The 17,115-nt window shown below is 44.3% G+C and overlaps 1 protein-coding gene across 1 annotated transcript; it reads left to right on the top strand.

Annotated features, from left to right (window-relative positions):
- The first annotated feature begins 1,925 nt into the window (after positions 1 to 1,925).
- On the top strand, positions 1,926 to 15,184 carry LOC6604009 (somatostatin receptor type 5). Its single transcript, XM_026993217.1, has 2 exons — positions 1,926 to 1,941; positions 13,545 to 15,184. The coding sequence occupies exon 2, from the start codon at positions 13,632 to 13,634 to the stop codon at positions 15,117 to 15,119; it is 1,488 nt and encodes a 495-aa protein (XP_026849018.1). The 5' UTR covers positions 1,926 to 1,941; positions 13,545 to 13,631; the 3' UTR covers positions 15,120 to 15,184.
- The last annotated feature ends 1,931 nt before the right edge of the window (positions 15,185 to 17,115 follow it).

Here is a 17,115-nt window from a genome sequence, read left to right on the forward strand (position 1 = left end):
CTGCAAAAATTCCCTTTGGCTTCTGGCTGCTGGCTGCTGGCCGCATAAATAAAGACTCGAAACCAGAGGGAACTTTGTGTTCTTGTGGTTGATCATTTAATTTAAAGTTTTTTTTTCGGAGGACAACTTTCGGGATTTGAGAAATGGTAAACAATAAACAGCTTCCCTTTACGGACGGCACTTTAAGCACTTTTCAGTGTCAGCGGAAACGGAAAGACGGCGCATTGAGGCAACAACTAGACAAGTGACGGAAGTTCAGACCGGGACGGGATTAAAAGTTTTGCTCAAACGGCGAAACTAAAGCCCGGCTCAAAGGGAGACGACAGTTGACGTATTTTTGCAGCTCTCCTCTTCTCTTTCGCTCTCTATTTTGGCCTATGATTGGATATGTTTTCCCTTGGCTTTTTGTCCAGCCAACTTTATTTGCTTGCAACTGAGAAACTTAAACCCGCTCCACATGGAAATTATTTCAGCAGTTTTTCCCAGAAGTTTCGGTGCTAACAAAAACTGATAGTTTGATATTCTCCTAATGACTCGGACAGAGAATATTCGCCCAAGTTTGTGCGCCAGGTGAAATGCTTACCCTGCCACTGCCAAAGTCCAGAGCAATTAGATTTCAGTGCTGGAGGCGGGAAAAGCTCCAGACTCCGAGAGAAGACAAATGGTTCAAGTTCTGGGCAATGATTTATTTAGTCTATAAACGTAGGGGGGATGTTAAGTTCAAAGAGATTCAAATCGGAAGCATAATTATGTTATGGAATTTTCATTTTGGTATTCAAGATTAAGCCAAGGTATCTTCAATCATCAAATGTGATTAGACCGCATAGAACACATACGATATTTTGCAATTTCCAATTATTTTCCATTTTCCTACCTGCAATTAGGCACAATATAATCAATCAGTAATCGAAGACCATCCCCACCGAACGGCCTGTCCAACTCGCATTCAAATCTAATCATTTCTTCCCCAGTCCCCAGTCCCAGTCCCCAGTCCCAGCTCTAGTCAAAGTTCAATCAGGCCGCCCCCCAAAAGCTAACAGAGCTTTAACAGTGCACTGTTAGGCGCTAACAGCCAACGAAAGTGAGAGTTCGTGCTCGTATAAGAGAGAGAGAAAGTGCCCGCGCGACAGTGGAAGAGAGAGAGAGAGGAACGAGCGAAAGCTGTTAATTGAAGGAAATTGCAATGCGAGCCATGCCATGCCATGCCATGCAGCCAGCAACAACAGCAACAGCGACGGCGACGGCGACGGCGACAAAAGCATCGCCGAACCGCAACACGCATCAGGCCAATCGGGCGACGAACCTGAACCCGAAGGAGGCGGCGAGCTTGTAACTGTATAGCCGACCGAGCGGCGACTCTGCACTCGTCTCTCGCATTGCACCGCAACGAAATTCGCCGGCAAGTGCGGCACCACAGTATGCAAAACAAAGCCGAAACGTGCAGCAGTGGCAACGGCAGAAGACTACAGCACTAGCGAGGCAACGGTAAATCAGACAAAAACAACCGTTTGCGAAATACGCGCGCGAAAACCACACACAGAAGAGCCACCGCATCTGCGGGCGGGCGGATGCGTGTCTTCGACACGCTGGATGCGTCTTGAGGCAAATGCAAATTAGCAGCCAGAACGGCAAAAGAAAATACACAAAATAAGTGGCAGAATAGCAGCACCAGGAGCAGCATCCGAGCAGCATCGCATCACCAGCTAGTATTCTGCAACAGAATCCGCATCCGAAGAACATCAGAAATAAATCCGGCAAGAGGGAAGGCCAAAAGTGAAAAATAACATTAGAGAAATCGCGAGAAATTGCAGAAACGTTTGCCAAATATTTTGAGAACCTCAAAAAGTGCATCGTCGTGTGCCATTTTGTGGGGAATTTTCTCTGGGATAGATCTACCACCTACCCACCTACCCAGAGTATGATGGGATGATATCCAAGCGGGTAAGCCAACGGGTACCCCGAAAAATGTGTCCCTTCCAAAAAGGTTTCACCCTCTCGGAATTTATTTTTGTGTGTGTGGCGGAATTTGTCAGATAAACCCAAAATTTTGTGTGAATGGCCATTTGTAACTGTTGAATGTTGCGTTGTGTTTTTTTTTTGGGGGGGGTGGGGGGGTGGGGGGGGGGGGGGGGTTTCCCTGTCGGAATGAGGAATTGGTTTGCCTGATGATGTGGAAATTGAGAAACTGGAGGCCCGAAAAGATTTTTGGCAAATGAAATGAGATTTGAAAAATTACGGTAAGAGTAATGGGCTGAAAGGGAAACGAATCTAGTGATTGTTTGGACTCGAAATGGCCTCATATTTAAAGTAGAACTACAGAATGATTATTCGTAAGTATATTTGAGATCTTTTAAAAGCTAAAACCACAACGATATCAATGGAAAAGTTGTTCTAAAGAGTTTCCCAAAAATAATAAATAACGCAAAAAGCCACCAGCTACTACTACTACATATAAAAAACCCAAGCCCAGAAGAGATGAAATGAGCTCATCTACCAAAACCAAACCCGAACCCGAACCCGAACCAAACGCAACCCCAAACCAAACCCCACCCAAAGCAAAACCCAAGCAAAGCAAAGCCACCTAGCGCCCAATCAAAAGGCCGTTGCACTCTGCGACTAACTGAATGACGTGCGTCCGTTCATTCGCTTGATAGCTTGATGGGTTGAGTCCAAATGTGGGGCAAGCAGCCAGAGACAACAATGGGCATGGGTGAACGAAGGGCCAGTCATGGAGGCGGAAGAACTGGCGGAGCAGCTGCTGCTGGTGCTGCTGCTGGTGCGACTTCGCAGGGCATGTAATTTGTCAGACAGATTTCTTTCTAGCGCCAGGACCACCCAAAAAAAGACCCCCAACCCGGGACCGGCCCACATCATTGCAACAAAACTGCTTCCTTCCTGGCATTCGGCAAATGCTGTCCGGAGTCCGGACTCCGGAGATGGAAGAGGGAATGTGTGGGCAGTCAGAGAGGGCGAGGGAGTAAGTGAGAAGAGATGAAAAAGCAACAGACATTGACATTTCAGTGCAAATGAAGTGATAAAAAGTAAAGGCAAAGCGGCGTCAGCTCGAATATTGCCACAGCAAAAGCAAAAAAAAAAGCCAATGGAGAAAGGGCTAGAAGAGGTGGTGAGCTAACAGAGAGAGAGATAGACGAAATAGCCAAAGGCAATAGGACACTAACAGGGAAAGAGAGAGAGAGAAAGAGAGAGAGATAGAGAGAGAGAGGAGGGAGGAAAGGAAACACAGACAAAGCGCGTTGAAAATGCGTCTAATTTGATGGAAGCGATGCATGCCTTAACCTTTCGCCTCGGCGTCAGGCAAACAGACAACAACAAGAATGATGGCGTTTCCTTCCATCTCAAAGGCAGCTTTGGATAAGAAAGAGCAAGTGTTGGCGGTGGGAGGCGGGTAGGTCTAGAGACCCCATGATTCAAATGGTAGAGCAAGTGCCAGAGATGCTCCACCAACTCTTGAGATGCCGCTGATGCTTTCTTGGTAATTGATGGCTAAAGAAGCATAAAATTGCTGCTTGATACTTCAAGAGGGACTGTGGGAGAGAGAGATCTGATTCTAATATATATTTGAGAACCGCCGGCTCACTCGCTATATATTTACCTTTATTTATATAATAAAGAATAATAATAATAATAAAGAAACTTTTAGCTACCCAAAGACCTCCTTTATGTGGTATAAAACTTTCCTTTTGTTCGGGGAAACAATTACGTCGTAACTTTCGATGACTAGTGGGTAAAAGTGATCCCAAACATTTCACGAATAATTGATTGAATTTTAGAGACCATGTCACGCTCGTCATCGATGAAGTTTTCTCCTGCTGCTAATTAGAGAATTTTGTATAATTATTCATCATAATTGACAACTCTCTGGTTTTAGCCACTCATCACTTGTGGATGGTATCCCCGACCCACCATTTCCCAGCGTCCACAAAAACTTTGAACTTTTGTGCAGCATCAGACGAGAGAGAACAGAACATGAAGGGAACTTTTGCAATTAATTACGGACAAGAACCTTAAACAGGCGGAGGGCGGGGGTTTGGGGCTAGGGGTGGGGGCACAGACGTTAAACTTAACCTATAAAAAAAAAATTAAAATAATAAAAAAGAACGAAATCTAAGCGCAGGAGATAAGATTAGCTGCGTGTAGAAGAGGAAGATAGAGATAGGGATAGGGATAGGGAGAACAGCTGTAGATATCATATCCAACTGTGTCACGCCCCCCTCTGAATTGGCCTACATAAAGAGAATTAATGAGTGCGTCGAGGGAAATGGAGATGATGGAAGGGAGACCAAACGCATCCACATCCACCACATAATGATAGATGAGTTAATGAGGACTTAGCCATGGCTCCATCTGGGCCAAACGACGGCAAACTGTCAATTAATGTGAGCCAACAGTTGGCTGTGATGATTAGCCATGGCACAAAAGAGAGGAAGCGAAAGGAGGGATGAGAAAAGATGATGCGGGAATGCGGGCAAGTAAACTATGTGTTAAGGTGCTCCATAAAAGTCCAGCAAGTTCAGCAACTCCAAAAGAAAAATATCTCAAAAAAAGCTTAAAAAAGAATTGTGGGTAGAAAGAGGCCAAGACCAAGACCAAGACCAAGACCAAACTTTGCCAAACCATCCAGAATGTTGGGGGGAAAGTTGCCGCAGAATTTCAGAATGCTTTTTGCCTCAAGAAATACTTGATGCGCATGTGCAACATGAATGTTGGGGCACATAGAAAACTAATAATAAGACCTGCCTGTCTTCTTTAGAGAACCTGCCGCAACTTTTCCTCTGCTGCAATATTGGTTGCAACTTCCTTTGTCTGTTTTTGTGCCACAGTTTCAGCCTTCACCCCACCAGCAGGCATAGACAGGCATGATTAATGTTCAAATTAAACGAGGACGCAATGACGTTAATGACGACAAAAGAGTAGCAGCAGATAACAGGAAAATCGCACAAAAACAGCAACAAAAAGATAATGTGATGTGTGGGATATACACAAAAAATAGTAAACAAATGATTAGACTGGAGGGTGGGGAGGGGGGGTGGCTCTCACTCAATGTCGCATCTGGGGGGGTAAACAGAGATATCAAAATACGTGAAATATTGGCAAAAGATGAGTATCTGCAAATCTATAATTGACTACGAATGCAAATCAACTAATCAATCAGGGCCCCCTAAGGATTTGAGCCAAAAAGATATTTAACTCCATTTGACGTGTCGATCGATTTCGTTATGCGGACGGATACCGTTTCGTAATTCAATTAGCGTCCGATTTTCTGGCAATGACACAACTCCGTCACGGCTGCCCTGCAATATTGATTGAATTTCCATAGAAAACTGATACAAAAGAGAGCACAAAGCACACAGGCAAACAGCACACTATTCAGGGACCTGGTGTTGCAAAATGTATTTAATAAAGAGCATGATTTAGTGTTAATTGGAGAGTGTCCAGTCCCAACAATAGAGCCGGTGTGTGTTGGTATTTTTAGGTGGATTATTGAGGGCAGTTTCTAGGCCGCACAGCTGTTAAGTATTCCAGAGACCGAGACCCCGCACCGAATCTGTTATAAAGCAATCAATTTAAATGCGAGGATAAAAAGTTCATCATTTTTATGATTTTCATGGCTTCTGGTTAATTGAACCCATAAAATGGGGAAAAACAACAGCAACGGCAACAACAATTCCGTTATATTCCGTGGCCATGGCTGCTGCAAAACACACATTGAGAACACACTCCGATCCAATGAGCGAAAGGAAGGCCAGAAGGGGAATGCGATGAACAGATGAGAGCAGAAAAACCGAAACCGAAACCAAAACCAAAAAGTAAAAGCATCATCGGGCTACCAAACACAACAATAATTACATTGAAAGACGCACTAAAATGCAGAATTGGCAAATTTTGTAAACAAAACGTAAATGGCAATTGTTTGGGGAGAATACGGCCAGCAGATACTCTACGCAAAGATATCTGGAAGATACCTCAAAGCTCTGACAACTCCTCTGTCTGTGGGGTTTACCCTCGGCCATTATCGAATAATAAAACAACAAGAATGAGAACTGTTGATGACAGAATGGCAGCTGGGAAAAACAAAAACAGTCAGCAAATCAATTGGCCATTCATGTTGCCTAATTGCATTGCGGAACCGAGCCACAAACAGTTCTAATAGTATCTGAGAATCGGTCGGTCGATTGAGCGCTTGCCCTTTTTTTGCAATCAACTTGATTTCTTTTCTGTTTTCTTTTTTCTGCTTCCCCAGATTTATCCCATTTATCTGCGCACTTCTTGAGCATTTTATTTATTTATTTTTGCTGAATGGTCAGCAGCAACACGTCGGGCACATCAAAAGTGGCGAAGAGAAAGCCTTTGCTGTTTCCCGGCTACCATATTATTTACCTAGGTAATGGCATTTGCTGATGACGATGACGATGACGATGACGATGATGGCAGCAGTAGCAGTTTGTGTGATTAACTCCGGCAAAAAAGGAACTCCCATTGAAGTCAGAGGCCTCGACTGACTGACTGACTGGCTGGCTGGCTCTTGTCAAGTGTTTAGCAAATAGCCAAGGCAAGAAGGAGTGCTCCTTCTCGTTGCCGTTCCCGTTCTGGGGAACATTCAATTGAAGTGCAAACAGGGCGTATGAATGATGTTGATTGGCTGGAAATAATTCAATTCAATTAAATTGCTGCTTTTGTAACTTTAAAGTTACAGTGAAAACTCTTTGGCCACAATTTTCGGACAGCATCCATAATGCACGTAAAAGCCAAACCGCTCGGCCAACAAAGGATTTTCGATTTGCCACGCAATTAGTGACAATCCTTGGGCGCAGCATGGCCGGCATTTACATGGGCAGGGATTCGTTGACCCGAAACGACATATGCAACATAATCCTCTATCTATGGGGGGGGTGGAGGAGGAAGAGCAGTTCAATTATTGTCAATGGGTGCTCGGAAAATTATGTTAAATTTGCCGGCGGAACTATCGAAGCATCCAACACACACACACACACACACACACGCGAGCGCTTCCACACAGGCGAACAATAATAAACACATCGCTTTGGAAGAGAAGGAGCAGGGAGCAGGGAGCAGGGAGCAGGACGAGGGGAGCAGGGAGCTGGTAACAGAGAGAGTAATATATATTTTGGTGCTAATTTATGCAAATTGTCGAGAGCGCAGGGCTTGGGGAATGCTCCCCATAAATTGCACTAGTGGATGGCGCGAGGCGTGACGCTGGCAAGTGTTAAGCGCCCGTAAGCCGATGGCAATGATATTTGAACTCCAACTAAATTGTTTGTAAGGGACTCCTCGATCTAATTGGACTACAGCGGGGATTAGCCCGGAAATGCCATATAATAAAACGATTTTCCACCTCCCCCTCCCCTCTAAATTCTTTACATTTTTGTATTTTTCTATCATCTACTTATGAATGTGCCCCACATTTGAGGAAAATTAAAAAAGCTTAAGCCTAAGCCGCTTAAGGGAAAAGTGTTTCCATGGAAACAACATTCGAGTGGGAAATTTGATACAATTTCCAGAAAGGGGTCTGGGAAAATGTGTGAAGCTTACAGCCAATCGGATTGGGCAAAGACTTTACGTGCTCCCTTTAAGTCCTTAAAGAGCTACCAGACCGTGACACATCCTGCAAATATTATCTACAGATCTACATTCAGTTCACTCTTTTTTTGCTTTTGTTTTCCCCTTTTTTCCCGGGCACTTCCTGCCACCAATCACTAAAACCGTTTAGCATGCAATTGACAAACATTTTTCAGAAAGCGCCACCGAATTGAGCGGTGGAAAAACAACAACGACAAAGAACCAAATCGGAAACAGCTATGGAGCCGATGAGGGTGTGGCTGAACAATGAACAAAGCTTCAAAGACAGATGTGATGTGGTGGAAGGGGCCGTGAAAATGTGAAAACAGAGTGGAAAACCGATGGCAGATTTCAGTTTTTGGCAAACGGCCTGCCCCGCCGTTGAGACCGCAAACCAACGGCAATGGCACCGGCATCGGCACCGGCAACAGGAGCTGCCACATAAAACAACACACAACGGACCACATCAAAGGATCCACAAACACGGAAGGACTTGGCCTCACCCTCACCCACCACCTCCCTCCTTCTGCTGGGCCCTATATAAGGTGCAGCCCCAGAGCTTGCTGCTGCCATAAATAAAAACGAACCAAATGGCAGGAAGAGAAAAGAACAATCTCTCCAGGACTCCAGCTTATGTCGCAGACATTATGGTCTCCCAGGGTCCCAGGGTCCCAGACTCCTAGACGAGCTAACAATGAACACCCCAGCCATAATTGAGCCAACAGTGTGCCCACCCATTGGCTACCATTTGGATGCTAAATAGGGACTGGCCGCAAAAAGTTCCAAGGGGGAGGCCCGGAGACACCAGCCAGACAATGAGCAAAACTCTCTCAAAGTGGTGGGGCGGGTACTCTCTAGTACTCTCTACGAGTACCATGGAGTACGTGTGTATGCATGTGGCTTGGTCGCGTAGCAGGGGATTTCTTTCACTCATGCAGCGGCATAATCTGCCTGCCAATTCGAATGCTTAATTGGGCGAAATAAATGCATAAATCGGTAGAATAGCCCTTCAAAGGATTATACGCAAATGCACACAAAGGACGATAATCCCAAACATTTTTATCAGGCCGATGTATGGACACAACTTTTTTTGCCACACTCCCAAACTCAATTCTGAAATGAAACAAAAGGCTTGAAGCACAAAGCCCTTTGGGATTATAATTGCACTTGTTGTAGAGGTCGTCGTCGTGGTCGTCGTTGTTGTTTTTATGTGTTGTGCAACACATGTTTTGAGTGTTTTTATCAAAGGTCAGGGAGTCAGGGCAAGTGTAAGGATAAGGGTAAGGGTAAGGCCACACGGTGAGTGGCAACCTGTGGCCGAAATACCCAAAAATGTGTCCCAAAGATTAAGTGCGTTTGCCACCAAACAAAAAACACCATCCACATCCACAAAGGGGGTTGAGTGGGAGGGAGGAAGACGACCGATGTAGCAGCACTCTCTCGGGGGGCGCGGTGTGGTGTAGGTGACTGAGTTTTGTTTATGTTGCACTTTATGCTCGGGTAGGGGCTCTATAAACAAGAGTACCGTATCCCGAACCCAAGTGCACTCTAGCCTCGAGGCTGGGCGACACATTTCTGTGTTTCTGTGTTTCTGTGTTTCTGTGTTTGGGTGTGTGTGTGTGTGTTTGTGTTGTGTATACATGCAAATTTTCTAGTCATATTTGCATGCCACTGCCACTGCTCCTAAGGCACACACACACACACACAAATACGCAGAAACATAGGAGCATAGGCTTACATGTGTGTGCCTCCTCCTCCCTGTGTGTACAGTGGGCGGGTGTTGTGTGTTGTGTGCTGTGTGCTATGTGTTTATCCATAAAATTATGCTCTTTGCATATGCCTGCCTCTCCCTCACTCTGATTTACTTTCATGCCCTCCCTTCCGAAGGGAAGAATGATTCCTTCGAGCAGCAGTTTGCATCAGCAGCAGCGACAATATCCTTCTGCTTCCCGAAAGGGCATCAAATGCTTCGGCCTTCGGCTTCCGACAGCTGTGCTGCTGCTTGCCAAAACCAAAGCAAGCGGATAATCATTTGCCAAGGGGCCAAGGTATACTTATGCAAGGTTAGGCCCTACCACTCTTCGCTTCGCATTTCCAGGAATGCATCGTCCCCTGGTCTCCATTGCCCTTTGGTCCCAAGCCGTTGCCTTGCCTTGTTGCCTTGTTGCCTTGTTTGTCCTTCCCTGTGTGCGCCTAGCTGTATTTTTTGGTAACATAATCCACATATACCCCCACATAACGCAGCCACACACACATGCATGCCATATTCAAGGGTCCTTTGATAAAGTTTTAATTAATTAAGCGCACATCAGCAAAGCTTAAAGTTCTGGGGGCTTATGAATAATCCAAAATTTTTCAATTTAACGGGCAAGAATTGGCCAAGAGATGGACGAAGTTATCAAATTACTGGGCTAAGCCAAACAGGCCGTTCTGTAGAATTTGCTTTCAAAATTAATTATCTTTATTTTGTTGAAGAGAATTAATGAGGAGATATTAAGATGAGAAAAAGATTTGAGAAAAAAAACATTACAACGTTGAAACCTGAAGGTTTGGCTTCATTTCGTGTTCAAGTGCTGCTGCAAGCAGTTCATCGACTAAACCTGAAGGTTTCGTGCAAGCAGTACGCCGCTGAAACCTGAAGGTTTCGTTCAAGCAGTACGACGCGGAAACCTGAAGGTTTGGTTTGTTTTCTTCTTCACTGGCCAGTGATCAAGCAGTGCTCTGATGAAACCCGAAGCTTTGGTTCAAGTCGACAAACTAACCAACTTTTTAGTTAGAATATTCTGAATTTTAATATCAAATATAATTATTTGGTAAATATAAATATTTGTAGATGCACTCTCAGCTCCTCCGAACTCAGTAATTAATGAAACATTAAAATTTCATATATTTCAAGTGAGCCAAAACTTTGGCAATCTATATTCGTTATACCTTTTTTTCATACCTTTTTGTCCCCACTCCACACCAAAAACGTTCGCTTTATTAAAGCTTCCAAAAACATTATGAAAATCCCCGAAAAACATTATATGCAACTCTGTATTGACTGGCATGTGTCCTTTGTCCTTTTTGCCTTCGGATACTCTTCATTTTTATAGAACTCCTAAGCTTTATGGTCGAACCCAGAGACCAAATAAGCTCCCTCTAAGCTGAAAATTCTGATTTTTATAGCCTTTCGTCACATCATCAAGAGCCAGAGAGCAAAGGGGAGAGGGACAGACGGGGAGACGGGGCGTCGGGGCGTCGGGGAGAGAGAGTAGGATGAAGAGGTTCAATGGAGCAGAGACATCAACAAAAGCTGTGAGGGAAATGCATTTGAGGAGCCACTCTTGAGGGTCTCATAAAATGCATAAATTTTTAATAAATGCTGCAGAACAGAACACACACAAAGACACGAACATACGTGCAAACTGAGCGAATGAGCAGGGAGAGAGAGAGAAACAGAGGAAGAAGAAAAAAAAATGTGGTCAAGGGTGCGATGAGCAGATGATGATGGCTCCGGCACCTTCCTATGGTGTTGCTGCTCGGTCCCTTGTCAGAGATGAGACGACAGCTGCCCCTGCTTCTCCTCCTGTCTCCATCTATCTCCTTCCCCCTGCAGAAGGGAGCTTCGTCAGTAGCTTTCTTGGCAATAGTCTCCGCCGTCTGTTGCCTGTCGTCGTCAGTGGAGGAACTGCAGACAATAGAAGCGCGCCGCGTGCTGTCTTTGCCCCCTTCGAGGCAATCAGCTGCCTGGCTGCCGATTTGTGCCTCCATTGCGGTTTGCCGATAACAGTTACACTTGCAACAACAATAAACGCAGCAGCCCCGAGAGCCGAAAGGAAAAATAAATGTCGAACAACAATTGTGCAGAGTCAAAGATAGGTGGGGGGGGAATCGATGCGTTTTACACCTGTCGACGGGTTGCAAGTTAAGTCTCCAAGCAAACAAACGACAGCACACGGGTGGGGGGCGATGGATACGGATTGTGGCTACTGATGGAATAGTGACTACCGCACACACACACAATTCAATTCAAGCCAATAAGGAATACAAAAGGAATTGGAATGCGAAAAAGGGAATAAAGTTGGGCTCTACAATATTTGCCGATAGAAAGCACCATCTTTGACTGATTTCCACATAGAAAACTATCAAATTCAATCTCAACAAACAATTTGGATCGGATTCAGTGAAGGCTTAGGCGTTAAGGGAAGTGGTTTAAGATCTACCCGAAGCAATGTGATCCAAAAAGATACGGATTCATTTTGAATTATGTTCATTCATTATGTTAAATTTTTGTATAAAAACCACAAATTGAAATACGAAATAACCTGCAACTGAAATTGCAGCTTAAATGGGATTTCATCCCCAACAAAACCCTTCAGTAGTTCAACTGCCAATATCATTGCATATCCCTGCCCTTCCCTGCCCTGCCCTGCCCTACTTCTCGCACCTGATTACATGTTAATTACACACATAACAACGTCAAATACAGCTCTAATTGATTGCACCGCTGTAATCCAATACGCAGAACATGGCTGCCATGCCATGCCATGCCATGCCTGCCTTGATCCCAGCTTGATTGCTTTGCTCGTTGCAGCTCAAATGTGGAGGCAATCTATGGGATTCAATGGGCTAGCCAGGCAATCAGCTTGGTATTAAAGGTAGCGTTCAGCTAAAGGAACCTGAGAGATTTGTGGCATGCAAGTTCCATTCGAATGAAATTCAAATGTAGAAGGACTGTTGAATATTTAAGCAAGTTAAAGTACAATAAAGCACCAACAATATTCCCCTCGATAGACAAATAAACTGAATGCATTTCATAGACTAACCACAGGGGTCTTTAAGGTCTAAAGAATAATTGTTAGCATTTTACTACATCCCCGACTTATCCCCCAATTAAAATTATGATCTATGGCTAACAAATTTGGATAGAAGTTGTAATCCAACATGCATCGGGGAAGCGCCTCAGACTTAGTCATAGACATAGTCATAGGCATAGACTAAGAGGATTAACTCTTCCTCTGGCCTTTCAAAACGGCCTTATGCATGCACAGTCCCTCCTTCCTTCCCTTCTTGCCTCCTTGCGTGGTGCAACCGAATTTTGATGAAGCAAATATGTATAAATTTTCGCCAGATATGTACACACATATTTGCGTAAATTGAGCACCGGATTCCACTTCATTTGCTTTATTTATTTATTGTACAATACAAAGTTCTTGCTTGGCGACCTGCCCTGTTTGTTGTTGACAAATTGTGTGTAATTTGAATTCAATTTAAATGTTAATTTATCACCTCCATCCTCCCACCTACCACCTACCACCTACCACCTGCCACACCCTGAAAATCAACTGAGTTTTCATAAATCAAGAACTTTTCCATTTGCACATGGAATTGGCCGCTCTTCCGTTTAAATAAATTGGCCAAAAACATATGATTTATGTACATACATATATATTTGTCTACCTTCAGAACTCCTTGTTCTACAACTTGTCAGAAAAAAATAATAAAAAACGTTGAAAGTTGAAGATTTTGGGGTAATTTTTCAGAAAAGTCGGCGCAAAACTTTTGCCCCCAAAAAGTTCTCCTCCAAGTGTCTGGTCTGGGCGGGGTTGTGATTTGTTTTCTTATTGTACGTGTAATTTGTCAGTGTTAACTTTTAACTTGGGATTCAATAATTTGTTAACAAGTGCCAGTTGAAGATGTTTGTTCACAGAAACAGAAAGGGAAAGCATTGATGCAGTAATTGGGGGATAATTAAGATGGATGGATAGACATCCGGGGAAATCAGCTTTCATCTAGTTTCTATAAATCCTATATAGATTAAAACTATTTTAATTAGTAGCCAATCGAGCCAGAAAAAATGTTCATATTTTGCATAATTATACACAAACACCCAAAGCACGCACGCACGCACGCACGCACGCATAAAATATGTATTTAATGGGATAATGAAATTTGTTTTACAGGTAAACCGAATGATGGACATCCCCCGAACAATATAATTAGATTTAGAGCGCACAAAAAACACAAAGGAGACAGAGACCGGCCAGACCATGTTGACCTGGCTAATAATGATGAGGCTGCTGCATTCGGCCCGGGGGGGAGGAGAGGGGCCGTCAACCGATTCGTATCCAAACACCACGGCCTGGAACGAGAGCCTCTTCACCACGGAACTAAGCCAACGGTGGGACAGCGGCAGGAGCTCTACGATCCAGCCAGAGGAACCACCGCTCTACAGCACGGACCTGCCCACGTACGAGCATTGCATAGCCACCAGGAACTCGCTGGCGGACCTGTTCACGGTGGTGCTGTACGGAATCGTGTGCATCGTGGGCCTGTTTGGGAACACGCTCGTGATCTATGTGGTGCTGAGGTTCTCCAAGATGCAGACGGTGACCAACATCTACATCCTGAATCTGGCCATAGCGGATGAGTGCTTCCTGATCGGCATACCCTTTCTGCTCTACACGATGCGCATCTGCAGCTGGCGCTTCGGGGAGTTCATGTGCAAGGCTTATATGGTGAGCACCTCCATCACATCGTTCACCTCGTCGATCTTCCTGCTGATCATGTCGGCGGACAGGTATATAGCCGTCTGTCATCCGATATCCTCGCCCCGATATCGCACCCTGCACATAGCCAAGATCGTGTCGGCCGTGGCCTGGTCCACGTCCGCCGTACTGATGCTTCCGGTGATCCTTTACGCGAGCACCGTCGAGCAGGAGGATGGCATCAACTACTCGTGCAACATTATGTGGCCGGATGCGTATAAGAAACATTCGGGCACAACATTCATTCTGTACACCTTTTTCCTGGGCTTCGCCACGCCGCTCTGCTTCATTCTCAGCTTCTACTATCTGGTCATACGGAAACTGAAGTCCGTGGGGCCCAAGCAGGCGACCAAGTCCAAGGAGAAGCGGCGGGCCCATCGCAAGGTCACACGACTGGTGCTGACCGTCATTACGGTGTACATCTGCTGCTGGCTGCCGCACTGGATATCCCAGCTGGCGTTGATCAACTCGAACCCGGCTCAGCGCGACCTGTCGCGCCTGGAGATACTCATCTTCCTGCTGCTGGGCGCCCTCGTCTACTCGAATTCGGCCGTCAACCCCATTCTGTACGCCTTTCTGAGCGAGAACTTCCGCAAGAGCTTCTTCAAGGCCTTCACCTGCATGACCCAGCAGGACATCAATGCCCAGCTGCACCTGGAGCCGAGCGTGTTCACCAAGCAGGGCAGTCGTCGTCGTGGTGGCTCCAAGCGGCTCCTCACCGCCAATGCCCAGGTGCCGCAGCTGCAGCCCAACAATGCTGGCAACAATAATTCCTCGACGGCCACCTCCTCCACAACGACGGCGGAGAAGACCGCATCGACAGGGGCCCAGGGGAAATCCAGCAGCTCCAATGGCAAATTAGCCACAGCTCCCAAAGCACACCCCAGGGACCCGGAGAATCTGATCATCTGCCTGGGGGAGCAGCAGGGGGAGGCCTTCTGCACCATGGCCAGGCGGGGTTCCGGTGCGATGCAGCAAACGGATTTGTAACTAATTTTAAGATATATCTGACGAATCCATCATCGGATGGACGTAAGGAAAGGCATGTTTTTTTTTTTGTGGTGTTTTATACATAAAAATCTTGTGAATCTTGTCCTCGATCGAATACGTATTTCGAGTAGAGACTTTGGCAGTATTAATAACGAACTACAATCTATAACTAATCTATACAGATTTTTTTAAGAGCGAATCTTAGCGACAACGATTAATGGCAAGAAAATGGAACTGAAATATTTTAATGGGTGAAAGAGAGAGAGAGAGAGAGGGAGAACATACATACGAGAACATCTAATCAATTTAATCTCACATTTTTCTCTTCCCAGATTTAATAATTACTTAGATTAAAATGAAATGTAGGTATATTTAAACACCCTATGATATTATCATGGAACTACTATAATATAAAAATATAAAACAATACGTAAACTTGCAGTGAAAAAAGTATTCCAAATGTAAACTTGTATCTTCTTGAATTAGTTTCATAAAAATATTTGCTAAAAATATATATTTATAAAATTTTTTTTTTTTTTTTTATAAGGAAATAAAATATTTCTCATACTTTGTCGTTAGATAGATAGATATAGGACATATATTAGAATGTAAATCATATTATTTATTTTAAAGATTACTTTCAGTTACAGATTTAGGCGCTCCAACCCATTGGGGCATTTTATCGCCTCCATTTCCCAATTAGCCGTTTTGGGTAATTATGGAAAATGGTTTATGCAATTAAAAAAGTATAAGACGGATTTGCATGGAATAAGAAGCTTAGCAACGGCAAAGTCATCCAAAGAGTCAACCAAGACTCTCTCTCTCTAATTTTTTTTTGGTTTTTTTTATGTCTCTCATAAAATAAGAAATGAAAAACTTTTTAAGAGCCCAAGCCAAGCCAGACCCACTCATAGTCCTAGTCAATATGGAACTATATAGATACTGGGGACCCTTTTTTTTGGATTTCGCTAAAGTTTTAATTGAAAACTTAAGAGAAAGTTAAGGAAATATATACAAAAAAAAAAAAAAAAAAAAAAAAATGAATTGCCTTCGATAAATCAGCGCTCGTACGGGTATGTTTCTCTCGGACAAGTTTGCCAGAAGGAAATTCAACACTTAATAAATTATTCAACTGCTAGTTGGTTGAATGCTGATGTGAGTGGGTGAAGGGTGCCCCCCTTCCTGTTTCCGGCCTGGCCTGGCAAAGTGCATATAAATTAATTCAATTAGTTTACCCAACATCGTCGGACAGGGACGGAGCTATAGTTTAGGCTAAACGTATTTAATTTATGTATTTAAATGTGCTTGAAAGTGCGTTAATAAAATGGAATTTTATAAAATATTTATGAGTGTATTATTACATAAATATATTCTGTACGCTCTTGAGATGCCATTCCCCCAATTTAAAATTTTAAAGATTGACATCAGCTTTCGGCCAGCATCAATTTGTCAAGGAACAAATCTCAAATTCTTTGCGAGTATTTCTCTGTTGCCGATTGCTGATTTATATCGATGCGATTCAAGTCAGGTTAAGAGCTTTTAAGCCAGCAACACTTTGGAGAACAACCTGCCAATATATTGTATTCTCGTTGCCGTTGCCTTTGCCTTTGCCTTTGCCGCTACTGCACCGGCATTAAATCAAGTTTAGGAACTTGGCTTGCTGCCATCTTCCCCCTCCTCCTCCTCCTCCTCCGTCCCGTCCCAGCCCGGTCTGTTGCTTACCTGGTGGCTTGCTTACTTGATTTTTCCCCCATTGATTTATGCGTTTCAGCGCCCCAGAATAAAGAGCTGGGCGAAATACTTTTACCTGCAGGCGACGGCAGCGGCTGAACGGCACGCCGGAAGGTGAAAAGTGAAAATTTTAACTCAAATATGGGTGAAAGGAACAAAAATAAAATAAAATAAAATAAAATAAAAACAAATGGCAAAAACTCAAAGCTGCAGAGAGCTGCTCGTTGGCCCCTTGTATAGCTGTATGCCCTGAACGGGGAATTTG

Source organism: Drosophila persimilis, unplaced genomic scaffold (assembly GCF_003286085.1).
Source record: "Drosophila persimilis strain 14011-0111.01,24,50 unplaced genomic scaffold, DperRS2 tig00000808-arrow-arrow-pilon, whole genome shotgun sequence".
Taxonomy (NCBI): Eukaryota; Metazoa; Arthropoda; class Insecta; order Diptera; family Drosophilidae; genus Drosophila; species Drosophila persimilis.